General features: G+C 43.6%; 2 protein-coding genes across 4 annotated transcripts; one reads left to right on the top strand and one right to left on the bottom strand.

The window, feature by feature from the left end:
- The first annotated feature begins 529 nt into the window (after nucleotides 1-529).
- On the top strand, nucleotides 530-10,051 carry slc37a3 (solute carrier family 37 member 3). Of its 2 annotated transcripts, none has more exons than XM_041963749.1 (14): nucleotides 530-623; nucleotides 2,635-2,873; nucleotides 3,965-4,070; nucleotides 4,340-4,432; nucleotides 4,727-4,810; nucleotides 4,968-5,113; nucleotides 5,651-5,747; nucleotides 5,865-5,949; nucleotides 6,125-6,333; nucleotides 6,468-6,609; nucleotides 6,957-7,058; nucleotides 7,265-7,464; nucleotides 8,070-8,135; nucleotides 8,328-10,051. In XM_041963749.1, the coding sequence occupies exons 2-14, from the start codon at nucleotides 2,797-2,799 to the stop codon at nucleotides 8,418-8,420; spliced, it is 1,500 nt and encodes a 499-aa protein (XP_041819683.1). In that variant the 5' UTR covers nucleotides 530-623; nucleotides 2,635-2,796; the 3' UTR covers nucleotides 8,421-10,051. The 2 variants fall into 2 exon arrangements, with proteins under 2 accessions (XP_041819683.1, XP_041819684.1); XM_041963750.1 differs by lacking the exon at nucleotides 530-623 and adding an exon at nucleotides 635-732.
- Nucleotides 10,052-10,366: 315 nt separating this feature from the next.
- On the bottom strand, nucleotides 10,367-17,412 carry cdkn1d (cyclin-dependent kinase inhibitor 1D). 2 transcript variants are annotated; one of them, XM_041963944.1, is made up of 3 exons: nucleotides 17,289-17,412; nucleotides 13,778-14,259; nucleotides 10,367-13,500 (listed from the first exon to the last, which is right to left on the bottom strand). In XM_041963944.1, exons 2-3 carry the CDS (start codon nucleotides 14,253-14,255, stop codon nucleotides 13,442-13,444), a joined length of 537 nt encoding a protein of 178 aa, XP_041819878.1. In that variant the 5' UTR covers nucleotides 14,256-14,259; nucleotides 17,289-17,412; the 3' UTR covers nucleotides 10,367-13,441. The 2 variants fall into 2 exon arrangements, with proteins under 2 accessions (XP_041819878.1, XP_041819877.1); XM_041963943.1 differs by lacking the exon at nucleotides 17,289-17,412 and adding an exon at nucleotides 16,798-16,976.
- Nucleotides 17,413-26,546: the final 9,134 nt, after the last annotated feature.

Raw genomic sequence — 26,546 nt, forward strand, 5'->3', positions numbered from 1 at the left:
GGATTCTTTAATATATAAACTACATGGTTGTGGAAATTCTGGTCTTATATGTCTTATAGAACCATGTAGCTTACAACACCCCTTAAATGTGGACTCACAGTTTAAACAAACAAACACACACACAAATATATATATATATATATATATATATATATATATAGAGAGAGAGAGAGAGAGAGAGAGAGAGAGAGAACCATATCCATATAAAAAAACAGAGTAACTGCATATCGTTATTAAGGGCTTACCAGAATAATTCGAGTGCTGAGCGAGATCGGTGCTGGATCCCTGTCGCACTGTCCGAGTGTGAACTGCAGTGTTGAAAAGTCTTTTTGGCGGTGCAGATTTGAACTATGTAGGAATCTGCCTGCAACCAATGATAATTCGGCTCTACCCCGCAAGTGGCACAGCGACAGGTGAAAGCTGAACAGCTGTTTACTCAGCAGTGTCCCCTGTCACCGTCCACTCTGGGCCTTTGCGCCTGTCATTCCACTCCTGTCCTGCTGGTGGCAGCAGCGCGCCGCTGCGCCCGGCGGGCAGCGACGTCCGAGTCACAGGAATCCACAGTAAACACCGATTGTCGCCACACCAAGAGCTAACGAGCCACCGGTTATTCGAGCGGACAGGTAAGAACACGCACTGAGTTCTTGTTTCTTCGGCGTTTCAAACTGCTGTTTGTTGGGAGACATTTCTTCTTACTTTAAAGGTGGAACGGACCCGGAACTGGCTGTGTAGGTAAAAGCTCTGTCACCAAGTGACTGTCATACAGTATGTGCGTTGTCACTCAGTGAGGCTGAGATGGGCAGAAACTGTTGTGTAGAAGTGGCAAATTCTTCCTCTGAGAACAACAAAACGATTGCTAAAATCGATTCAACTGACTATACGTTGTGTGTGGTTAATAATAGATGAGTGGTCCGCCAACGAACAAGCTGAATCACTGCTTTAAAGTCAAAAGTCACAAAGCAGCGAGAGGCTCAAACTGGAGCCCGTCTGTTCTGTAATCGACAGAAAATTGATAGTGTCATTCGAGCTCGTCCTGCTCGCATTTTCCCTTTCAGTGTGGTGTGCTGTATACAGCCTACAGTATGAGAGTCCCACCTGTCTGTTTCTGCATCTGCAGGGGTTTGAGAACCACACAAAGACATGCTGGCACGTCGTATTTGTCAGATCATGTTTGCAGGTAGCAGTCTGCCTTCATCAGTCTGTTTTAGCTGATAAGAGGCTGAGGACAAATACTGAAGGTGACAATCAGCTTGGAGTATGAGGGCAAACTTTGTTTTTGTGATTGCAAACACTTTTAAAACCTGGTCATTTTGTCCTTGTTGGAAGGATCTGGTCTCATGGCTAATTGTCTTTGCCCGAGGTATGAATCAATGTTTTATATTGCATTTAACTTGGACCCAACCAGGGCAGACAGTGTGCACAAGCAGATGCAGAAAATGTTGCGTGGCAGGTAGCCTGGACTTTCTGGGTGGAGTATCAATCATGTGAAAAACCATGAGCTGCTTAATAAGAGATTTATAGAGGAAATGAAAGTGAGGCGTTTCCTGAAAGAATTGTTGTCAGAATAAAGCCTCCTCAACGAGTGCAACACCTTTTTTTTTTCAAAGAATCCAACACCCTGTCTTTGCAAGAATACACATCAGGATTATACCATTGATTATTATTGTTATTTATTATTACCAGCACTGTAGAGATACAGGAACAGTGAAAAATATTTTTACCACATCATAAGAAAAAGAAGAAAGAGGAAGTGTTGGTACAGATACTGACCTTTTTAAGCAGACTGGGTATCTATCAGCCATGACGTTAGTGATTCGAATTAAATACAGTTTCTTTTTTAATGTCAAAAATGCTTATTAGTATGTATGTATTATTATCTATATAATCAGTTCATCCATTCAGCCACTGTGTCAGATTTCTGCACCACAGGAATTTCTTCTTTCATGTTTTCCTTTCAAAAGCATGAGAAGAATCAGCACTGGTTTCAGTTTGGTACTCAGTATCAGGACTGAAAGAGTTGGACTGGCTCATCCCTAGTTCTTAGATGGTAAAGTCCTATGTAAACAACATGAGGCGACGCATGGTTACAGCTGAAGGTGGGGGAGGTGTAATGGTTTCAGAGGCAGTCAGTACACACTGGGCCCATTGACACCTGCAGGTACCAGAGCACACCCCAGCATTCATCCCAGATGCATATATTCATACTCGTCTCTTACACAGAGGAGATGGATACTGTCAACAAGATAGTATTGCCTGTCACAGCACAGGAATCATCCAGGCCTGGTAAAATCAGGTAAAATGATATTCACCTGGTCATCACAATCTTGGGTGAACTCAAACAGTGTTTCCTTTGAAAGCAGCATTCACCCTTAAACCTTTGGACATCACACGGACACTGCTTGGTTGGCTGTAAAGCCGGGATGTGTGGTGGTAGCCGAGGCCACGTGGGTTTCTATTTATGTGATCTCTGCATGTTTGCACACTTTGTGGAAAACCTTTCAATTTTCTCTTGTTCATGAACAATACCATTTGTGTTCTCACTTAGTAAGTCAAGGACTGATATTCTATTTCTGCTGTTACTATGTCGTAAGCTGTTTTCCTCCAATCAATACTAAACATTAGTTTACTTTTCAGGCTTCTTTGTTGTTCCCCTTGTGATGTGCTTGCCCCGCCTGGCATAGTGGGAGACTATAGCTGAGCCCCCTCCCTGTCCTGTTGCTGTCCCCCCTGAAGACCTCCACCACCACATCCTTCCTCATTCTCCACCTCCTCTTCCTCCCTCCGGCTGCCCCTGTGATGCCTCCCTCGTGCTGTGGCTGCCTGTCACAGTACACGCATCATCATCTGGTTGCCTTCCTTCTCACCTTCTTTAGGTAATCTCGACCCATCCCACCTTAAAAGACCTCCTCAAACCTGATAGCATTGTAAATATACTGCTGGGTTAGTTTCTACATGAGCCTCAGAGTAACTGGAAACCAGTGAGGGTGAGACTGGTGTGTGAACTGTGTAGTATGACTTTTGTGTTGATTTTTAATGGCTTTTGTTTTCAACATTTGCTTTGAGAAAGAAGATCTATAAGAAAATAGTGGAGTGTAGCTACGGCAGAAACACATGTGAAGGGTTTATGGGGCAAGGTTAACCCAGGTCAGACGTGGTCAAGATAACATGGACAGTAAGTACTGATTTCCAATAGACAGGGTTGCTACACAGATTGAAAAAGTCTTGAAAGTAGTGAACATGAATTGTAATATTTTCTTGTTGTGATGGTTTAAAGAAAAAGGAAAATATTTCATTTCTACATGCATCAAACCCTGCAAATAAATTCAGGTAACTTGAACAGGAAATAGAGAATGTCCAGCAGTGTTTCACAACAGGATATAAATCATAGTTAAGGCCACCTGGAACATGTAATGCCGTATGTTTGCTCTAGGGCTCTTAATCCTGTAAATACGTGTGACGTGGTATCACACGTCTGCAGCCGTGTCACAACACTCCTATCAGGATCAAAACAAAGTGCCGCCTGCAGCAGGTAGTGGCACACAGTGAATACTGCTGCTCAACAGAAGATTTGGGCCTGTGCTTCCTGTTTCTTTGATAAAGGTGTTGCGTTCCAGTGTTTCCTGTAAATTCTTTCAGCAGAATTGAACTGCTGCTACTTTGGAATTTGACCTTCTGCATGTCGTATATGACGTTATGTCGCCCAGGATACCTAACAAGAACTTTTCAAGGACTATTGATAGCCCATATCTTCTGGTATTATTATGTAATTTGTTGCCATTTTTTAAACAATTAGCACCGAAACTGACATCGAACAACATAAGAATATTTTTTCCAGCACATTAAACAAGTGTTCAGCTAAAGTATGAACTTTGACCTTTTCTTTCTTCATTGATAGTTGAAATATATCTCTGTGAAGTTTCTGCTGCCTTTGCTTGCTGAGTAAACCCGTTTTCTGTCTCCTCAGCTATGTGTTGCTGCATGCGTCCAGGAAGACATTCAGTAATGTGAAAGTGAGCATCTCAGCCCAGTGGACACCATTGGTCCAGAATGACACTCTCTCCCCTCGCAAGGTACTGAACACCAGCGGGACAGAGCAGAATGTGATGGAGTACAGTGGAATCTGTCTGCCACACAGATGCTGACATGTTTCTGTAAAACCAGTGTCAGCTTTGCAAGTGGAGCAGGGTGATCCAGTGAAAGCTCCCATAATGATTTTTTCCAACAAAACTGTTCAGGACCCTGAGAAAGTCATATAAGTTGGCTGTTAGAAATCGAATGCGTCTGTGACATTTAAATCCCAGTTGCACATGATTAACTGCGTTCTCTCCGACTGTCCCAGACATGGGAGGACAATCATCTGTTCGCAGACGAAAAGCAGGCCACTCTGTTCCTGGGAGCCCTGGACTCCATCTTCCTCTTCTCGTACGCGGTGGTGAGTGGAGAACACGATTTTCTGTGTTTAACAAGCTTCCCAGAGAAGCGACGGCCGCCACAGAAATTGGCAGAACCGGCTGACGGTGGCATGCATTCACAGTGCGCCAAGTAGGACCGGGGAGAGAAGCTCACTGCCGTTGCTTCCGTTCATTCAGGGATGGCGGCCTCTGGCAGCAGCAACATTGAGAATATAGCGGTCTAAATTTCATGATAGAATGATGCAAATTAAACAGAAGTCATGTAACGGGCTGGCTGACTGGATGATTAATTAAGATTTGTTGTGTCCACACAGGGCCTGTATCTCAGCGGCGTCATTGGGGACAGAGTGAACCTCCGCTACGTGCTCTGCTTCGGCCTGTGTGGCTCTGCTGCAGTGGTGAGTGACTTGAGTTGTAATTACTGGAGTCATCGATGGCATTAATGTATTTTATTTCCACATCAAGCAATAGTAAATATCAGGTAACGTTTGTTTTCAATGCACTGTATTCATATGATGTGTTGGAATACAACTGCGGCTGTCTTTGTGTTGGCAGGAGTTTGTGTTTGGCACCGTCACCGAATGGCTCCACTTCTACAACATCTATCTGTACTGCGGCCTGTGGGTGCTGAACGGCCTCCTGCAGTCGGCCGTCTGGCCCTGCGTGGTGGCCGTCATGGGCAACTGGTTCGGCAAGACGGGGTGCGTGCGCCACTCCTCCGTTTACAAAACCCGCATTCGTCCAATTTGAACTTTATGTCCGGGACCACGGCTGCAACATCTTTTCAGCCTAGAAATATTTAGTCAAATTCGTGTCTGTCAGGCCGAGCTTTATGATACACGCCCACACACGGAAACACTCACACCGGCACAATGACGGCCATTCATTGGTGCTGCTGCCGAAACATAGACGCCATTTACAGTTTCTCTCACTGGCAGGTCTTGTAAACATAATGTGCTGAATGTAGAAATAGCAAGTCACTGGGCTGTCTGCGAGGTTGCGTTTAATGAAATGTAGTCGGTTTTGTTACATTAAGCAAAGCGTTATCTTAAAATCTTTATATTTTTAAAGGTTGGCAGAATTTTAGTTTGAAATGTTTAAAGCGAAGTGAGCAGCAGTTAGCGGTCACACGTTGTTCCTTTAGGAGACACATTATCTGGAAATGGAGCTGAAGGAATTTTTAAAAATACTGCTGTATTTCTATCTTTTAATAATTGAACTTCATGCTTGTTTTCCAGCCGGGGCTTTGTGTTTGGCCTGTGGAGTGCTTGTGCCTCTGTAGGCAACATCCTGGGCGCCTTCCTGGCTTCTAGTGTGCTCAAGTATGGATATGAGGTGAGACACACACACACACACACACACACACACACACACATACATTATTGATAGCTTGTGTTAATAATTCTCAGCTCCTGAATGCTAACATGGTGTACCGTATGTCCCCATGTGCAGTATGCCTTTCTGGTGACCTCAGTGGTGCAGTTTGCTGGTGGGGTGGTGGTGTTCTTCGGCCTACTTACCTCCCCAAAGGAAGTCGGTAAGGACTCAAGGAACATGTTAGAAAAGCTTGTTCTTGTATTTGAAATGCATCAAGGTGCATCCCAAACAAACAATGTGATGAAATCTTAGCCATTTTAAACCTGTGTCACACTTAGGATGAGAATCTGAAATGGAAACAGTGACGTGTCTGATTGCTTGAATGTGCGCGTCAGGTTTGAGCTTGGAGTCCGAGACTGGACTCAGCCCGGTGGAGACGGACACAGACAGCCACCGGCCTCTGATGAGCGACGAGGAGGATGAGGCGGAGGTGGAGGGGTATGGCAGGCGGTACCAGTCAGTTCAGCGGCCGGACGAACCTCCGGCCGAACCTCCTCGAGCCATCGGCTTCTGCCAGGCCTTCTGTCTGCCTGGAGTGCTGCCCGTGAGTCCACGTCTCCAACGAGTCGAGACAGATTTATTCACAACATTTCACCGAGCGCTCCACCACAAATGGAGATGAAACAATACAAACACAGTTTCCGCACCATGTTGACTCTGTCCCTGTTTGTGCTGCAGTATTCTCTGGCTTATGCGTGTCTGAAGCTGGTCAACTACTCCTTCTTCTTCTGGCTTCCCTTCTACCTGAGCAACAACTACAGGTGGAAGGAGGCCGAGGCCGACCGGCTGTCTGTGTGGTATGATGTCGGAGGAATCATCGGTGAGTAGCAGGCAGATTTAAGCATCGTGGGTTTGATTTCATGTTTTGAGTTGTTAAAATGATCCCTTTTTTCAAGGGACACTGGTTCTGGTACAGTTAATAACTAAGACGGAATGAACACATCACCTTTCTTTGGATGTTAGACCAGAGCATGTCTGTGTCAAGACTTTTTTTTTTCCAAATGCATTTAAACTCACTTGAAATTATGAATTTTGTCATGTAAAATAATATAAATGAGTTTGTCCAGCGAGCTTCTCTCCTCCTCTCTCCCCTTTATACATGAACGTCTGTAGAGTTTGGATGTCGGCTTATTCTTCTCATTGTGTCCTTTTCTTTCTGTGCATCAGGAGGGACAGTTCAGGGTTTGATATCCGACTTCATGGGAAAGAGATCCCCGGTGCTGGCCGCCAGTCTGGCGCTGGCGATGGCAGCCCTGGTGGGATACAGCCGTGAGTAAAGCATTGACACGTTTAGTTGCTTAATCGATCAACAGAAAACCAATCGGAATTAAATCCTTGTTTCAGTCATTAATCAAGGTGTTCTTCGATGTGATCAGTCAATGTCAACCTCTGTACTCTGACACATAAAGCTTCTGCATTCTGACTTTTTAGTAATTAAATCAACCAAAACCTGATTTTCTTTCTCCATCCTTCAGACTCACCTAACGACCAGGTGATAAACGCAGTGCTGTTGGCTGTCACTGGCTTCTTCATTGGCGGTCCGTGTAACATGATCAGCTCCGCCATATCTGCTGACCTGGGCAGACAGGAGGCTCTGAGGGGGAGTCAGGAGGCTCTGGCTACTGTCACTGGCATCGTGGACGGAACTGGGAGCATAGGAGCTGCTGGGGGACAGGTGAACAAGAAGTCGCTGCACAAAAAACGCATGAAACACATCAACAGCAGGAATAGACGGGATTAAATTACAGAATAAAGGACATAAAAGTTTGTTTTTCATTTGCTCTGCCGGGATAAGGTTGACACATGTGGTTATGTGGGCATGTGCTTTACCACAGTCAGAGCTCAGCTAGTAAAAAGCACTGATCATTTTGTCATGCCATGTCTGTTTTTATGTCATCGCTAGCTTTCAGTTACAGGTTTTCCAAAGCACATAACGTCCACACAGCAACAGCTGCTCCATGTTAACTGTAAACCTGAAAGCTATGAGACGCAAATCAACTTATTTTTACTGTAAGTCGTGGCAGACGAGTCGTCAGTGACCTAAATATGTAAACAAAACTGTTTTTAGCTATGATTGCATTTTGAAATAGTGACATTTTCTCAAATGCAGTCGTACAAATTTGACAACAAGTGTGCATCTGAGTGTCAACATAAGCCTGTTGTTCGCCAGCTAAAAACATTTTAACACTTCCTATAGTGTCAGGCAGCCGGTTTTAGCTTTGCATTGCCGCTGTCATAGTGCATATATTAGACTCAGTTTGTGTCTCCGTCTTCCTCTAGTACTTGGTGTCCCTGATCGAGAGCAAGTTGGGCTGGATGTCTGTGTTCTACTTCTTCGTCGTCATGGTAAGATGACATCCTGAATCACAAGAGGACTTTTTTAATGTAGACATTCTGACATGTCACAGTAGGAAAAGCGCAGGTGTAAATAATGAGCGGGTGTATCCTCACCCACAGAAACCACAGCATCTAATTATATGTAACTTTCCATGAACGAAACCCTTGTGTGACTTTGCTTCTTGTGTCTTCACTTCGCAGACAGGGGGCAGCATTGTGTTCATCGCTCCCTTGCTCATCAGAGAGGTGCGCGCCATGTGGAGGGACAGGCGAGCGCTGCGCCGGCAGCTGTGAAGGCATCAACGCCTGACGGCAGCACCGTTTCGACTCCTGTCAGCGACAGCACAGCAGGGCCGCTCAGACACTCTGCTTTTCGGGAGGTGGAAGGATTTGGTGGATGCTGTTTCTCACAGCCACGATGGTTAAGGTGACCTTAAGTTAGAGAACCACCAGTTTAAAATTCCCATAATGACCAGTTTTTGTCTGTTCACACACCTGTAAGCAGGCAGAGATCGGGCACAACACCGCAGTACACTAAACGTGTAATTTGTGCTCAAGTGCCTGATTGAAACAGGCTTTTAAAGGGACCTGGCTGTCAGGCACAACCAGTCTGTGACTTGAGGCCTTGCAGGGCCATCACAGAATGTTTTCGTGTATATATTTTAGGATTGAAATGGATGTAAAAACCTTTTAACACGTACATGCTCTGGAGCCAAGTTGAATGATTTCTGGCCTTTTAATCAGGAGTTCTTAACTTACTGTGAGGCCCCCTCAGACGTTTTGGGGGTCGGGATTGCCTAAAGAATGTGAATAGTAATTGTAATGTAGAAACTTATTGTCAGCTTTTGTAGATATGTATGATATTTTTGTTGGTTTTGGTTGAGATAGGGAATATTGTACTGTAGTATTCTTACAGTCATTTTTATGTCTTGAAGATTTTAGTGAACCACTTTGGTCTTAGCTGGGTTTCGGGAAACATTCACCCTGCAGCCACTTGATTTTTCTTGTGTACAGTGTTGTGTAATCAGGGTTAGAAACTCTACTCTACAGCCTTTTCATTATGGGGAGGGGTCTTCTCGGTTCTGTATACTGTATACATCAACCACTGACTTCATATTTGCTCATTATTCCTTTTTCTCTTCCTGTTGGAATGTTTACGCCTCAACTTTTAGTGTCTTAAGTCACAGGAAGACCCTCACAAACACTGACAGAAATAATTCGAAGAATCTCCCATTGTCTTCTCACACGTCTAGTTTACAGTGTAGCGAGCACATCTGACACACATTGAAGTGTAAGCTGCACACTGACATTGTAGAGGAAAAAAGTTTATGCCTGTTTGTAGCAGAAGCTGCACAATTGTTTGTTTGTGACTGTGAATCTGTGTCTAAAAGTTGCCAGTAATTACGTTTTAAAAGCCAGTAAAGGTAAAATATGCGTCCTTTTACACTAGCTGCTCATGATCAGGGTTAAAAAATTATCATTCACTAGCCATATTGTAGGTAATGTGCGCATACCTAGCATATGGCTAGTACAGTACAGGTTGTCTACTTCAACCGACCATCATTTTGGGGAAGATAATTTTGCTTAAAATCTGTAAAAACAGACTAGAATTTGTGTTTTTCTGACCGCTGTGGCCAGTAGACACAATGCTCCAGTGCACGCAGATACATGAACCACCATGTATAGTGCTTTTGAGACAGGTTCCTCATGCTAAACCCAAAGCAGTGGAGCTTAACGTGAGACTTGCACCTCTGGTGTCTCTGAACACACCAAGTAAAATGTAATAGAATGTAAATTGAAGCGTATGTGGAATGTTAACACTATCTGTGTTGTATATGCTTTTATTTTATCTTTATTTATGTGTACCTTTAACCAATGTAAATGCAAATTTTCATTTTCAATAAATGCTAATTACATTTTGCAAATTGTGAGATATCTTATGAAACACCTACAGAATATTTCAGGTAATGGTGGAGGTGGAAAAACAATTGAAGCTATGTTCTTGTAACTACTGTTTCTTTTCTGATCTATTTTACAACCTCTAATTAAAAATCGAATTATTTATTAAGTCATATTATTTCCAAATGCAGTTCATTATAAGTCTTATTGACTGTGTGCAATGTTACTTGAAAACCGCCAGGGGGTGCTATTAATTCAATAAGACACCTTTCTCTCCATGTTCGGGGACACTTAGAAACACGAGTGGAAACAAGAACTTGAGACCAGCGATTTGTGGTTTATCAGTTTCATTCATTAACATTTTATTATTTTGAGCACGCTATGAAATCAACAATATGAAAGGCAACAGTGCACCAACAACCCAGCAATATATTTTCTACACAGATATCAAAAAGGATATGATTCTGATCCCATACAAATACTTCTTACATGTTGCAAGGATACATAAACCAGTATTAAATTACACTAAAATTATTACAAATGGTGTACAAAGATTATCATACATTCATGCATATACAAACAAAAAAAAACGCTACACTTTGATATAGCTGCGACAGGTGAATTAGGAAAGCAAAGTTTGCTTGAGCACACTGAGACACCAACAGATCAATCTTGACATTTATCATTTTAGTTTTACTTCCTCCTGACAGACATGAGGAAGACTAATAAAGCTACAATAAACAAATGTGAGAAACTGTCTAACAGTGAGACAATTCTGATTGAAAAACATGTATTTAATAATAATTCTTAATGTCAAGAAATTCCTGTCTGTGCCTCAGTTTCTCTGAATATTTGTACTGTTTTTCTTTTAACGATTACCGTAAAAAAATAGCTCTCTTGTCAACTATGTTTTAAGTAGTGCAAAGATAATAGTTTCAGAAATAACACAATTAGTCATAGCAAAAAATAGGGAATTTAGAATTATTTCCCTACTTTTCAAATGATACAAACTCAAAATAAGTTAATAGACTTTGAAAGTTTCCTCTTAAATGCACTGAGAAGATGCACACAAACACTTTCTGTCTCTCTCTCTCTCACACACACACACACAAACATAGATAAGTTGACAAACAAAACAAGTAATCCTCACAAACTCAAAACAACTTAAAATAGCCATGTTTGCTAGTTTTCTGTCTGTGAAATACGGCCTTGTTGAGCCATGAAAGAATAGCATGATTATAGACAACTGCTTTCATGCTGATTTTTCACAGAGACTGAGGCGGCTGGTTCATGAAAGAGACTGAGAGACTTTTAAAGGGAGGGCGGACAAAGGGGGGTGTCTGAATCGCAGACCACTTCTCTGGCCACAGAAATCCTTTGATTCAGAAGGGGCCTGAGACGTTTTCTCATTTACTATTAAAGTAAGTCCCTCTCCACGTCCTTCCCCCCACTGCTATTCCTCTGCTCTGTCTATCTCTGGGAGAGCTGTCAAAGCAAAGTGAAGCAGAGAGAGACAGGACAACGAAAGCCCCCCTCCCTCGAGGGAGTGGAGTTTCCCCTGCGTGGAGCTGGGCCCCCGCTCTGACACACTGACTCTTTTACCTGATGTGAAACTCTACACGAGCGCTGAACCTCAACAGCTTTTACCACAACAGAATTATAAGCCCCCGCCCCCCCTCGTCTCTCCATCTCTCATTCGCCTGTAGACGCAAACAACCTGAGCTACACTGGTTTAGTTTTTTACATCTTGCGTGTATTTAACTGGTTTGTTTTACTGAATCACTTGCTGAGGTAGTGAGAGTGGATTAATCCAAGTTATGGCTTTTTATCCACGTACAAATTCGAATGACTGTAGGTCGGGAAAAACAAGTCGACGCGTCCTCTCTGAGTCGCCAGAACTGTTAGTTGAGCATTCATGGTGTGTTTACACTATGTATTTGAAGATCTGGTCATGCCTGAGGCCTTTTGTGAGCCATTGCTGATAAACAGTGAGCGACTTGTATAAATGATGTGTTCCTTATTTAATGGCACAGCAATTTCTTTGGTTCAACTGCCTCAGCTGCCACAACTTTATCTCCCGAATAACCTCACGATAAACACCGAACCAACACATTCATACACAAACACTTATATGCATATGTACACAATGCTAACGCGTAGAGGATAGCGCGGCGACAGAAAATGCGAAGCAGCTCGTCTCTTCATATAAAAAAAAATATATATCAAAAGCGGAACCAAAAGTTTTGACCCCTCTGAGCTGCGACACAGTGATTAAACACAACATTCCCTTCATGGAGAAAAGAGGCGTCTTTAAAACCTACAAGGTGGGAATCGCATGAAGACACAGAGTGGAAAATGCTACATTGTTACAAGCATAAAGTTAACAAAAACATACGACTAAATAAGGTATGTTCTGGTCTGTTGCCAAAAGAAATATAGATTTTTACAACCCCATTATGCAAATAATACAAAGCAAAAAGGGAATATACTGTAGTTGGTATATTTTTTGCTATGTTCTGATGGTGTAAAATATTTATGGCCGGTATTTTCTAGCGGCAACGGTGGAGAGTATGAGCCATAATGACTTCTAGTCAAACGCATAATTTGGGGGCAATGGCACAGGTTTCCACAAACACCTCATCTTACCTCGTTCTACACATTGCATGTCTGTTTTTATTTTATTTTATTTTATTTTGACGACGACCTAGCATCGTGAACAATAAATAAATAGTCACATATGAAACATTATTATTAATACTCAGAATTTAGGTCACTATCGTACGTACACGTGCGGCTGCATTACCTCATTGCTGAACCTCCACCGTTGACCTTTTAACCTGGAGCTAATCACAGTCGCGCTGCCAAATTTTGAGCCCCGGGTGAGGGTTTGACCCCTGGCTCGACTCGTGCTTTGGGAGCCGTGGGGTGAGACTAAAGGCAGAGTGTGTCAAGGCCAGGAATAGTAACTCATCTAATCAAAAACTCTTACGACTTTTAGCAAAAGGGGGAAAAAAGGTCGAGGACTGAGGTCAAATACTATTCGAGGCCCGTTCAGAAGATAATTAAGCTCTTAAAACTAGAGCCTGTTTTCTGTAGTTAAGAGTGCATTCAAAATCATTTCACAGTATAGTCAAAAGCTAAGGAAACAGTATATAGAATATATATATAATATCTGTAATTATAAACTAAAACCATTTGTGGGGTCTGAGCTTGATTAAGTAGGAAAATGTTAGCTTCCTTGTGCTGACAATTAAAGGTATGTGGTGTCAAAAGAGTTTTTAAGCCCATGCTGTATGAGCTTATGGACAGTCCATTACAAATTGCTACATATATACATATGATATGACACATATCTATGTGAGGTGAGAGGGATGTTGAGCACTAAATGATCCTCCGTAGGGTCTTGTTGTGCTTTTCTACTGCCGAGAAGATGCTTTGTAATGCTGCAGCTTCCTCTTCTTCACCATGAAGAAGTCTGGAGATTGAAAAAGCAAAATACAGAGTCAGGAAAAATACCTCCAGAGAGTCACCAAACTAAATCTGTGTTAAACAAAAACTTTGACAGTTTGGGAAACATGTTTGTTCACTTTATTGCTGAGAGAGTTAGATAAGAAGATTGATACCACCCTCGTGTCTGTGTGATAAAGGTGAAGCTACCATCAGCAGCCAATGAGCATAGCTTAGCACAAAGACTGGAAATAGGGGGAAACATCTAACCTTGCTGTTTTACTCGTGATATTTGGTGGACTGACCTGTAATGGCAGATTGTCTCCGCTTTGTTTGCCATTTGAGCCGGTAGCACCCCCTTGTGGTCACCTCCAGGTACTCATCCCCAGACCCAGACGAGCTGCTGGACCCTGGGGATCCCTCGCCTGACGAAGATGATGTCCTCCTGTCGCCCTGTGGCAGCGCCACCGGTCTAACCGTACAGCTGCGGTAAAACACCGGCACATCCTGGCACCTGAGCTCCTCCCACTCGATGTTGGAGCCCTCTCCCGGCCTCTCCCTGTTGAAATCGAAGTTCCAGCGCTTGTTGGCCACCTCCACACTCATCCGGAGCAGCCGCTCGAAGTCCTGCTGCAGCTGCTGGTGGTCCACGGGCCCGAACAGGTTCCTCCGCACCGGCCCCACCTTCAATTTCAAGGCCTCGATGCCCCCCGGGCATGAGAGCTCTGAGTCAGATGCCATTGCTGGTCCTGCTGTTGACGTTGATGGAGAGACCATTGCCATTTCCCTGTCAGAGAACAAACACATGCAGGCGCACAAAGTGTTAAAGGAAGGGCAGAGGTGAATGTTGGCTCTGTTAGGCCTGCAGAGCTTCAATGAGGTGTGATATGGTTTTTTACTGGCACAGAATACAAACATACGAGCTATAAAGTGCCCCCCCCCCCCACACACACACACACACACACACACACACACACACACACACACACACCTGCAGTGTCTGCCCTCTTTGGCGCCTTTATGTTTTATGTGATCAAACACACATGTGCCCAAAACCGCTGAGTAATTACTGCAGCAACAGGTAACTGAACCATCACCAAATAAATCTCCGACCAAATTCGCTGCCCTGCCGTGTCAAAGTAAACCCGACTTTCCACCTGCTCTGGTGTCTGCCAGTCAAAGGTCGACTGTAGAGGTCAGCAGGTCACGTGGAGAAAAGGCCCGTGTAGGCTCCTTGTGAGGAATGTTTTCCACATACCCCAGCTGCTAGCTGCCACGTTTAATTAGAGCAGCGCTGTTGAATTCTGACACTGACTTCGAACTCGCGCTTCCAGTTTTACCGTGTCACAACCTGCACTATCTCTGCATGAAGTGAGATTCAATTCCACATGTTGGTGGATAATGACCACATCATCTGCAGATTCCCACTGAACTCACTGCTTTATCAGCTGTGTGTCAGCAGTAAAAGCAGAGAACGTGTGTTTTCTGGGATGGGCAGTAACTACTTTTGAGCTAAGATTCTGCTGCTGATATGAACGCTGTATGTAGAAGATCTACACTGTTGCACTTTCCTGCTCTTAAAAGCTGCAAACCGGTTCTGACTTAACCTCTTTTTGATCTGTTTTGCACAGAACCTCTGCATATATATAATGCATATATACCTTAGGGTTACAACGAACGATTATTTTCATTGATTGATTAATCGTGAAGTCTCCAAAATATATAATTAAAAAAAAAACTGGGAGATTGTGACAGGCACTTTTCACAGCTCAAAGTGTCATCTGGTTGCATCTTTTGTCCAACCAGCAGTCCAAAACCCAAAGACTCTTCATTTCCCATCATAAATGACAAAGAAAAGCAGCTAATCCTCACATTTAAGAAGCTGGAGCCAGAAAATCTTTGACATTTTTGCTTGAAAAATAACTGAAATGATTAATCGACTATCAGAGTAGTGCTAATTAATTTTCTTTGAACTGATTGCTGGACACAAAGTAACTTTGGGACAAGGGGTGTGGGGGAGCTGGAAAGGGGCCCCACAGAGGGTTAATCCGGCCCTACATCCAGTTTAGAAAGCAAATGCAATTTCAATGGTTACACCCAAAATGTCACGTTCTGGGTTTCAATGTAGGCCCCAAAATAAAATAAAGCCAAGTTAGATTTTCGGCTCAGGATGAACTTCTTCCCGAGAAAAAAAAATGTTTTTTTCTGCAGAAATGTTCAGTTTCAGCAGGTGGAATAACCCGTTAATGGTCAAAGTTCTCACAGTTAAAACGCAATAAGGAGAAATGGGACTTTGACAAATACCAATATGCAATTTTATCAGCCTGCAAACAGAAATAAGAGGCCGAGCTCTCCGAGCCCAGAGGAGGGCGGGGGGGCGCTGGGCGTTGCGCAACTGTTTGACACCTACAGAATAAATAGTTTGTAAAAGCACTTTCACCAGTCAAATAGCCTGTAATTTTACGATGTCTGACAACTCATATAAACTAGTAAAAACCATGTGTTGGAAACCACAGCAGGCGACATTCTTCGACATTTTCCTAAGTGCGCACTTTGCTCTAATCGCCATCAATGACACATTTCACTGGCACAACTTCGCCCTCCTCGCTCGTGCTCCCTCCAGGGCTGGATTAATAAGAAAACACCCGATGCAGCAACAGAAAACCTCAAACCAAAGCTGCTCTCTTTCACCGGCAGGGCTGCCCGCCGCGAGTGAAAGTTGTTTGTGTCGAAATTGAAGTGGGCGCGGCATGGAGATCGGGTTTCCACTTCAGTCGGTGTCCCCGCTTGCAGAAAAACACCGATCTGAAAAAGCCCTTCGCTCCTGACCCCAAATCTCCACAAAGTCACAACACCGAGGAATGCAACCACTAACACTGCACCCGCAACAACCCGCCGTGCTGCGTGGGGGCAGGCGGCGGCATGAAGGTCGCTCACAGGCTTCAGAAACGGCGAAAGTCCGCAGCAGAACTTCGTGACGCAGTCCGCTCCGGCGCGGATGTGGGTCAATGAGATGCGACACACAAACAGCCCGCATCTTGTCAAAGCACTTCACACACACTGCACGCACACACAACAGCCGCTAGGTATTCCTTAATATAGCACGAACAACAACAGAAAAGTAATACTTGACGTTGAAGCGAGCATTAACTCTTTTAAATGCGCTTCAACGGCTAGCAAAGCGTCTAAAACAGCGTCAACGTTAGCTTGCGCGTTTAAACTGACGCTAAAATAAACCCAAACATTCGACTTCATGAGAATGCGTTAAGAAATACTGAACCAAAACGTGAAGAAACACGAAAAATAAACGCAATTTCTCTCTTACCATCAGCGTCAGTATCTCCAAAGTGTTCAAAAGCGGAGTTTTAACAGAAACAAAGTGCGCACCGTTCACTCAGGCAGAGGGGCGAGATGTGTTCCTGACAGCTCCGTGGAAATAAACACTGTCACGTTGAACACTTCTGTTAGGCACTACCCACGGGAGGGTCGGACTCGTCCCCCTTATCTGGGACTTGTTTGTAAAGGACTCAGGATACAGGAGAGGAGGGGTGAGTGCCCTATTAGAGGAGCCAGTCACGTGGGCTCCATCAAAACAGTCACAGTTGGAGCTCAGCCAACGGGTAAACATCGCTTTCATATATTCTTACGACAACTGAACGCAACACTAGTCAACAGTGTTGCGTTCGCTTTTGCTGCAGAAGTGCAAAGAAAAACATGCAAATTGCACGAAAGGGTAAAAAGTGATGAAAATACATTTAATGCTGTTTTATTGTATATTCATAAAAGTGTTGCAAATAATAATAAATCGTTTCTTACCCTGTTATCACGATGCAAAAAACTCCTGATTCTGTGCTTGCGCTCCTGCTCCGAACCTGTTGCTGCTGCGCTGTTCTGCTCTCTTGTGCTTCGCTTCCCCTTCTGAGCGACCAGAAGTAGGTCAAATATCTTGGCAATGGCGGCCATTTCCCCCTTCTCCAGCAAATGTGACACACATTCTCGTGTAGTGCTTGCATCACGTTTTGTTTTGGCTCTTAGCCCACAGGCTCGAGTCACGTTGAGCTGCAACGTGACTCTAAATGGGGCGGACAGTCCCTTTTTGATTTCTGCTACAGATTTACCACATCCACATGTGGATATATATATACACACACTCATGTGTGTGGAGAAGAAGCACTGAAACACGCCCAAATGCGATGATCATGTGCATTTACTTACTAATAAAGAGAACCGAAGAGGAAACGCTGCTATTACTCTCTGTATAACTGAAAAAAAGTTTGACTTCTTTTAAATGACTTATCATATAGTCATGTAACGATTAATCACAATCAAATGAAGCTAAATGGGTACTTAATAGTTTTAATGGTCAAACTCAAAGACTAATCTGCGTGGTTTCTAAGCCAAAGACAAATTAGATTTCATGTCATGAAAAAAATGACAAATTTTTATTTTTTCTTGTTTAATATACCTCGGTGTTGTGAATGAAAGTCCACAGATAAGAGCAGCAGTCAGATGCTGAACCAAATTGTTGAAAAAGTTGAAATCATTAATCAACTGACTGCCAGAAAATTAATCAACAACAATTAACATAATCGGTTTATCGTCATTTTTGAGCAAATAGCCAGTGTAAATATTTGTTGTTTTTCGCTGTCTTTTTTAAGAATTAATCAAATATGTTTGGGTTTTGGCCTCTTAGTCGGACCAAATAATGCAATTGAACAAGCCAATGTGGGCTCTTGGAACTTGTGATAGACATTTTTCCACTCATTTGTCCATAATTAATCAACTGAAGAAGTTTAAAGTAACAAGGGGGTGTTCATTGCATTTGTGAAAAGCAAATTATTAAAAACTTTAGTCACTGTGAGTTACATTTCTCTCCTTCCTTTCTTGCTTCATCACACTTTGTTGCTTTCTTTCTTTCTTTCTTTCTTTCTCTTCTTTCGTAATATCTTTATTTCCAGTTCTTGAATGCCTGCTGGGTAGCCTTTCCTTATTACACCATGTTTGCTTCCCATAACACTTCCTATTTTGACACACATCCTTCTTTCCTTAACTATTATGAAGTACTGTAGGTTCTTATTTCCTATTGTAATGGACAAATACTGTAGATTCTCCTCTTTCTTATTATTACATTGGCTCTTTGTTAAAAGTGTGTTACATGGGCAGCAGCCTTATTGTTGCATTGCTTTTCAGTGACACATTATAGGAGTCATCTGAGAGGCCTGCAAGCCAACCGCTGCCCGACAAAGGTTATTCCAGGTTTCACACACACACTTACTATTTTTACACATTAGTCAGTGCCTAGACTCCCTCATACGAGCAATGTTTTCCACGCTCAGATGCTGCAAATGCAGCCAGCGTTTCAAAGTCAAAGCAGGGTGCAGCGATCGTGGGATGGTCATTGTTTGTGGGCACTGTGTATGACAGCGGCGACTTCTTGAAGTGGTTTCGTCACCACTGAGGAATGTTTCTTGGTTAAAAAAAAAAGCCATTTTCACATGGGGCGGGGGGCTCAGAGCAAGGGACTGGATAAGGTTTGGTGAGGTTAGGCCCAAAAGTGACTTGGTTAGGGAAACATGATTGGGTTAAAATGATTTCACTAAGATTCGGGGAGTGTTGTCATTTTTCGTCATAGTGACAACAATAATCATTTGACTGACTGTCAGCAGGATACTGAATACAAGGTGCAGCCACTCTTTTCTCTTTTTGTCGACCCATCCATCAACCTCCTCTCTATGTAGACTTTATCGCTCTATAACAACAACATCTTTCCTCTCTGACCCCCGTGATAATTTTCACACAGTCCCTAAATTGAAAAGATGACCTCCTCTTCCACTGACATCATGCTTTCAGCACAAACTCTTATTGTTTTTTTTACATGCTGAGTTATTTTGGGTCCTTCCCATCATGATATATAATAGTCAATTAGGGTTGTGGCCCAGTTCCCTAATGCCCTACTAATCTGTGTGCAAGTGGGCTTTATACTCTGTCATATTTGAGGGTTCACCAGCAGACAATGAGGCCTCAGCAGCATGATCCCTTACTGTTTTGTCAGCTCCCTGACCTGTATTTACAGTCAGCTTATTCCTCCACATTAAATTCCTAATCCCCTCTGGTTGTCTACAGTGCTGTGTGAGTTTTGGTGTGCCTGCCCCCTGCAACCCTTAATCCTGAGCTGTGTGTTACAGTTGGTAATGCAGTCATTAAGCCCTTTGTCTTCCTCTCCACGGTCAGTGCCCTTTGAATACATTAGCATGCTCATAAAATAACAGTCACACTGAACAATGTGACTCGAGTTAGAAGACTATGTGCTGAGGAACTGTCACGGTGGGTCTTGTGCAAGCAAAAAAGATCAATTCACCTCTTTTCATTCAAATGCTACTGATTCACTGGGCCATAAAACACACAAAGGACACAACAGAGACATTATTAGGAAGCTGACCGTGCTTATATCCTACCACTGCAGGCAGTGTTTTACGAATCTACGTAGTTTGAGTGTTAATCAGTGGGAACGATCTATAACGTGATGGTTTTAGGAGGATATTTGTCAGATAAGGGAGAGAATAATACAAATATAGCTTGACAAAGACTTATTGAAGGATGCTGCTCAGAAAATAAGTTGCCAAGTTAGAATAATATGTATAATTATTATCATGTTTTCCTGCGAGGACAGCTAAAGAGGAATTCAGCTCACAACAAAGCAACCCCAACACTGACAAAGGCTAACTAAAGCTGACTGATTTACAACCACATACCCTCATTTAAAGGTAGAATGCGTAAGATTTTCCTAAAAAGACAATATATAGACTCATGCAAAAATCATCCCTCTCAGTCATCACTGTACACAGGATGTTCAGGGCGTCAGCCGTTGGGCAGTGGGTGTGTTGCCCCCAGCCAATAACAGCCCCAGTGCCGTTCGGCGTCGCTGAGTTTCAACAAACGTTGAACATTGTGTTAACAAACCGCAACTGACAAATCCTACGTGTTCTGCCTTTAAACACCCACACCAGGTTGTCTTATTAAAGGGGTAGTGTGACATTTTTGTACATAACGTAAGGAGTTTGGAAGATGGACACCACTCTCGTGTCTGTACACTAAATATGACGCAAGAGCCAGCAGGTGGTTAGCTTAGCTTAGCATAAAGACTGGAACCAGAGGGAAACAGCTAGCCTCACTCTCTCCAAAGGCAATAAAATCTGGCTGGCAGTGGTATTGATCATCTCAATTAATGTGTTGACACAATACTACAGCTACGGACAAGGATAGCATTTTTATTTTTGACTGTATAACCGTAACGACATAATATCATTAGAAATACTACTTACTGCAGCGCTGTTGTTTTGGATTCACTCTGGATGACACAGAGCTTTCACAAAGCTGCAGGTCATTGGCTGCACCTTGAAACTTAAGAGTTTGGTGCAGATGAGTGCAACATTGAGAGGATGTACAGTGTGCACCACGTAGCAGTCTCATTTCAGCAGGAAGTCGGTGATGGAGAGAACAGGACAAAGACAGAGGAGAGGAAGTTGTTGGTTCACAGGTGCAGTATGGGGCTTTCCACATCCTTCTACACTTTAGCTGAGGAAGCGAATACTGAGCGAATACAAAGAGGCCCACCGCAGACACTGGATTGTTTACGTCAATCATATTTTACTGACGTGGAACAACAACTTCCGAGCAAGCAGAAGAAGCGAGGCTTGATTGTAGAAAAAATAAATAAATAACATAATTAAAGAAGTAATAGAGAAAGAAAGAACACTTTGTGTGCATCATTCAGGCAAGCTTTCAGCTGTCTACTAAATGTTGATTTAAGGGATGAATGGCCTCACATTCGCTGATTTACTTATACGCACTGGATGTATGACTTCTCACCTTCAAGCAGCATACACATATGCACATGCATGTATACATGCAAACATTCATACAGTAGATAGAGATCTGACCAAAAACAAGCTGTGCAGGACAGCAGGAAAGAATCCATTTAACCTCCAGGCATCCCATAAAAATAAGGCCAATAAGGTAAATAAGTCTTTAAAACTGTCCTGAATCGGCCTGACAGTCAGTCCACCAGTTTTATCTGGACCAGTCTCAACAGCTATTGGATGGATTGCCATGATACACTTATTTCCCAAGAGTACGATTCCTAATGATCTAAATGATCGATAGTGATAAAGCATGACCATTATTGGATGGATTACCATGAAAGTTGTGTCATATGTTCACGTTATCCTCAGCATGAATTGTAATAGCTTTGATTTTTCATGTAGCACCATGATCAGGTCAAAATTTGTCCTGCAAAACGTATCAAATTACCGTCAGCTTCAGCTGTACTTTGTGTTTAGTCTAGAGAGGAAATATTAGCACGCTAGCAGGCTAATCTAAGATGGCAAATATGGTCAACATTATACTTGCTAAACAACAGTATGTTGGCATTGCCATTGTGAGCATGTTAGCATGGTGATGTTAGCATTAGGTTCAAAGCACTGCTGAGTACAGCGTCACAGAGCTAGCATGGCTGTATACTGCAGTTCAGTGACTATTTAATGTGTAGCAGGAGCAGCTGACTTATTGTTTGACTATGAAAACTGAGTGGAGGCAACTCATCATCCAGGCTTGGATACACAACGCAGCTTCTTCTGCTTTCTCTTATCTCCAGATGCAGGTGACCTGTGGGTCATGAACTAAATTTGGAACTTTGTACAGTGTGAGAGGTGGTGGGGGGGCATGGAGATAAACAGAGGAATAAAAGTAAACTCCAAAATAAGCTCACACACACAGAGTCGTGTTTCCAACATTTTTGGGGATATTGCATACACTTCAAATCATTTCCTGGAGGCTTACCCTAACCGTTAAAATAACCACTATACAACACAACACCAACCTAAACCTAAACCCAAACCTAACCTTACTCTAGCCTTAACCCAAGTCTACACTCTAAAATCTAATGATTTATGTTATGGGGACTGGCATTTTGTCCCCAGAAGAAAGGCGAGTCCCCATAATGTGACTGTGTAAACAGATTTATGTCCCCATAACATGGGAAATACACACACACACACACGCACACACACACACACACACACACACACAGTACAAGTACTCCATATGAAAGTGGGAGGAGTTTCCATGGGAGTATTCACCCAGCTGTAGAGGCCACAGGTGGGGTTGTGAGGGAGGGAGGGGTGAGCCATACTCTGATTTCTTGTGTGTGTGCGCGTGTGAGTGTGTGTTTTCCCGGTTAGGACCTGCAGAAATTCGGGGTGCAGGGAGAGCGAGGCAGCTTGCTGGCAGCTGGATATTGTCAGGGGTTCACCAGGGGGGCTTGCATGTCAGGGTGAACGAGTTTAAGATGAAATGTGCACAAGGAGACCCTGACTCACAGTGTTTGTTTTGGGGGGTCCTCGGGGGCAAGCCTGGGGGGTTGACGGTGTGACATACAGATTGGGGTCTCAGATTTATTTTCTTTGAGCAGTGGTGGCCTGTGTGAGTGTCCTGAGTCCACGTATGTCACCGCGTGCAGTTATGTGTGAAGGCATGTCTTGTTCTTTTAAGAGCAGCCTGTGCATTGAGGCGATAACATCTCTCTGAAATATTGTTTTTGCAGAGTGTGTTTGTGGGCGTGGGGAGGAGGAGGAGGAGGAGGAGAAGGAGGAGGAGGAGGGGTTGAGGGGTGGTGCAAGGCGGGTGTAAATCGATGCTTTGTTTTTGTCCCTGCATATGCGTCTGAGAGGGTCTTGTTTTGGTCTTGCTGAGGTGACTTTGAGACTAGTTCAATGTCAAAACTGAGAAGTGAGAGAAAGTCACAGCAAGACAAAGAAATGTCTGACACATGAAACATTATGTCCAAATCTAAATGCACAAAATGCTGCTGCTCATCTCATTATATAATATTATTTTCAGTGCTGTGTAATGTAAGCGACAACAGGAACATACTGTATCTGCCATTCATAACTCCAGGAGGGTTGTGTCCCGCATCTGTTTCTGCTCCGCGCAGCTGAGGTGAAACGGCGGTGTGCTTCAGCTGATGTGTTTTTCGCCCTTATCTACATCTGGGGAACATCTGGTTTGCATCTGGCCCTGGCCTTGCAGTATTGGGCTGTGCATGAGCGTGACAATATGTGTGTGTCTGCGAGAGAGAGGAATGTATTCTGCGTGTGTGATGTGTGTGCGCGCCTGGCTGGATGAGAGGATAAATGAACGAGGTGAATGACTCTGCTGAAAAGAGAGAGATGTGTGTGTGTGTTGTTGTTGTGTTACCTGGCCTGTGACATATGATCTTAACGTTGCTGAATGTTCAGCAGAAATCAAAATATAAATGATTTTTTACAAAGAAAATCTGACATTTCATGCTGTTCATGATGTTGTTCATCTGTTCAACACCTGCAGCCTGTGACTATCAGTTGGGAAATCTGCTTGCATGATTGAACAGACAGCCTCATGTGTTTAGTCCTGAGTTTGCTGGTTTTGTGATTCAATTTAAGGCAGAGACATGATACCCTTTTCAAAAGTGAAAAAAGTATAGAAGACATCATTAAGAGTTGAGGTGCCAGTGTGACCACAGAGATACCAGGTTTTCACCCAGTGAAGCCTGCCTGATGATGAGATATTTCTTTGAAAACAGCAGGAGGAGGTTCATTACTTCAGTAAAAGCATCAGTACCACACTGTAAACACACTCCTTTATAAGTTAAAGCAAAGTGAAAGTATCACTTAAGTAAAAGTGCAAATGTATTAGCAGGAAAATGTGCTCAAAGTATCAAAAGTAAAAGTGTTAAATGCAGGAAATGTCCGCTGTATGTAGTATATCACATATATATGAAGCTTATTTAACTACACTGAGCTGCAAATGATCCAGTTTGCAGCAGTTTAAGACAAGAAAAGTAGCAAATCGAGTACAGTACTTAGGGATGGGGTTGAGGAGATGGAACAGAAGGGGGGCCTCCATGTTTCAGGGGGAGGTGATGTTTGGAGTCCCTGCGTTGGGGGCCCATGGTCAGACTGGTAACAGGGCCAGCTGGGCTGAGGTATAATTTCCAGGGTATGCAGCCGTGTGCTTTGTCTGACTGCAGGAGACTGTCAAAACGATCGGAGAGAATGGTCGAGGCAGAGAGTGGAGGGAGATTAGGGAAACATAAAATATGGGTCGTTATGTTCCTCATTGGCACATACTGACATGCTGAAACCGGCACGCCGGTGGCTCTAACTGAGCAGCAAACCAGAAAGTACGAGCTGCGGGGCCCAGAGGTCACGTGACGCCAGTGAGCTCGCACTCGCTCATGTTTTCCAGCCCCGCTGGTATGAGATGTGACGGATGCCGCAGAGATGACTGAGTTTCCAGGCTGAACACCGGTGAGCTCAGCTGTCTCTGGATGGAGTCCTCACATGATCCTGTCTGAGGACACTCCACCAAGACAGTGGGTCAGAGTTTAATTTGATTTTTATATCAGCAGAAAAGTGCCTATACCACAGCTTTTATGTGTGTGCTTAAACTGAAGCCACTAGAAACACCCTGTCCCAAGTTGCTTATGCCTGCGAGCTGTGAGAAGTTTGAGGAATTTTCCCTTTTATTGTCTGATTTTTCATCTCTCACAGGCCTTAAACTATCCCGGATTCCTAAGAAAAGATTAGAGAAAAGTCAGAAAAGTGGTTTTCTGCAGACAGTCAGCTGCTCTGCTACGTTGTCCACATCTAAACAGAATTCTATGTGGGAAGAGACGGCAAATCTATGAGGTCTCAGCTCAGCATCTTAGTTTTCTGCTCCTGTATTTTACACAAAAACCTTGCCTGATGTATCTTAAAATCCAGAATATCTTCGGCAGGAAGATTTGTTCTCCCTCAGTCTCTTGCTCGGATTCGGTTCTCAGGACAAGGAGGCGAGTGTCACTCTGAAACGAGGCCACAAAGAAATGCCGTCCTTCCCTTCCTGACTGAAATGAGTGTGTGTAGGGGTGGGGTGGGGGGGGTTACATATTTGGATTAGATTCCTTGGAGCTATGATCTGGAACAGAGAGCCCTGAGTGGCCGGTGCTGGCGTGGGCTGGAGAGGCGAAGGGAGTGCCCGACTTCCATGGCCTGCAGTAATGTCTCACTCCGTCCTGGCTGAGCCTCCTCGCGTCTTACTTACTTACTGTGCTTCATGAAGAGATGTATGGGGACCATTTACATGTACACCCCCCCAGACGCTTGTGTAGGTGCGTGTCATTCTCCCTCTGAGTGGTTTTAAAAGTGTGTATGAAAGTCAGAGTGTGAGAGCAAATATATACGTGTGTGTGCCTACAAGGAGTGAGACAGGAAGCACCTCGGGGCCCACTCTCGGCCGCAAAGTAGTAATAGTGACTAAGAAGAGTCAGTATAGACAGAAAGTGTGTTACTGCAGTGTGTGTGTGTGTAATATTTAGGATCACACCTTGCCCACCAGTCTGACTGCATGTGTGAAGTGTGGTTTGTGTGAATATATTTACACTGTAGGCGTGACAGTGTGTGCTTCCTCCTCGGGGGGCCCATAGTTGAAACTCATCATGATCTCGCTCTTTGCATCTGTGTGATAACAAGAAAAACCGGCGCTGGCATGAGTTTCCACTTTGAAGCGGCCTCTGTAGAGCTTTTTTTTTCTTCTTGTCTTCATTTTAATCTCAACGTCACTCTTTGCCTCTGTGTTTACTCCTAGAAAAGACGGAGCCCAGAGAGGCCACGGTGAGCTAAAGATGAGGAATCGTGGGTGGAGAACGCAGCATTTGTTAATGACGGCGTTATCGTGAGCTCATGGAGCGCTTTAGGCTTCATTCTGGTGCTGATCATGTGTCTCATGATGTAACACGGGGTCATGGGTTCCCTGCAGGCTCCATCTCAGAGACGCTGGAGCACAGGGTCGTGCCTCTGTAGCAGCTTAATCACATGTTTTGATCCAGCTGCTGAAGCTTCAGGGCTGATTGGCCTCAGCTTGTGACCTGACAGGAAAATACGACTGAAATGCAGGCTTTTAATGCAGGGAATACATGTGTAGTGTGTTTTATCATGTAAAAGACTTCTCGTGGATCTTGACCTGGTCATCTTTTGTGATTGAGATGAATTTTTCCAT

This window comes from Chelmon rostratus, chromosome 22 (assembly GCF_017976325.1).
Source record: "Chelmon rostratus isolate fCheRos1 chromosome 22, fCheRos1.pri, whole genome shotgun sequence".
Classification (NCBI taxonomy): domain Eukaryota; kingdom Metazoa; phylum Chordata; class Actinopteri; order Chaetodontiformes; family Chaetodontidae; genus Chelmon; species Chelmon rostratus.

Coding starts and splice junctions, on each gene's coding strand:
- slc37a3 (XM_041963749.1), top strand. CDS start 2,797: ATGCCTCCCTCGTGCTGTGGCTGCCTGTCACAGTACACGCATCATCAT. Junction 6,334..6,467: donor GTCTGCCTGGAGTGCTGCCC/GTGAGTCCACGT, acceptor TTTGTGCTGCAG/TATTCTCTGGCTTATGCGTG. Junction 6,610..6,956: donor TGATGTCGGAGGAATCATCG/GTGAGTAGCAGG, acceptor TCTGTGCATCAG/GAGGGACAGTTCAGGGTTTG.
- cdkn1d (XM_041963944.1), bottom strand. CDS start 14,255: ATGGCAATGGTCTCTCCATCAACGTCAACAGCAGGACCAGCAATGGCA. Junction 13,501..13,777: donor GAGACAATCTGCCATTACAG/GTCAGTCCACCA, acceptor TTCAATCTCCAG/ACTTCTTCATGGTGAAGAAG.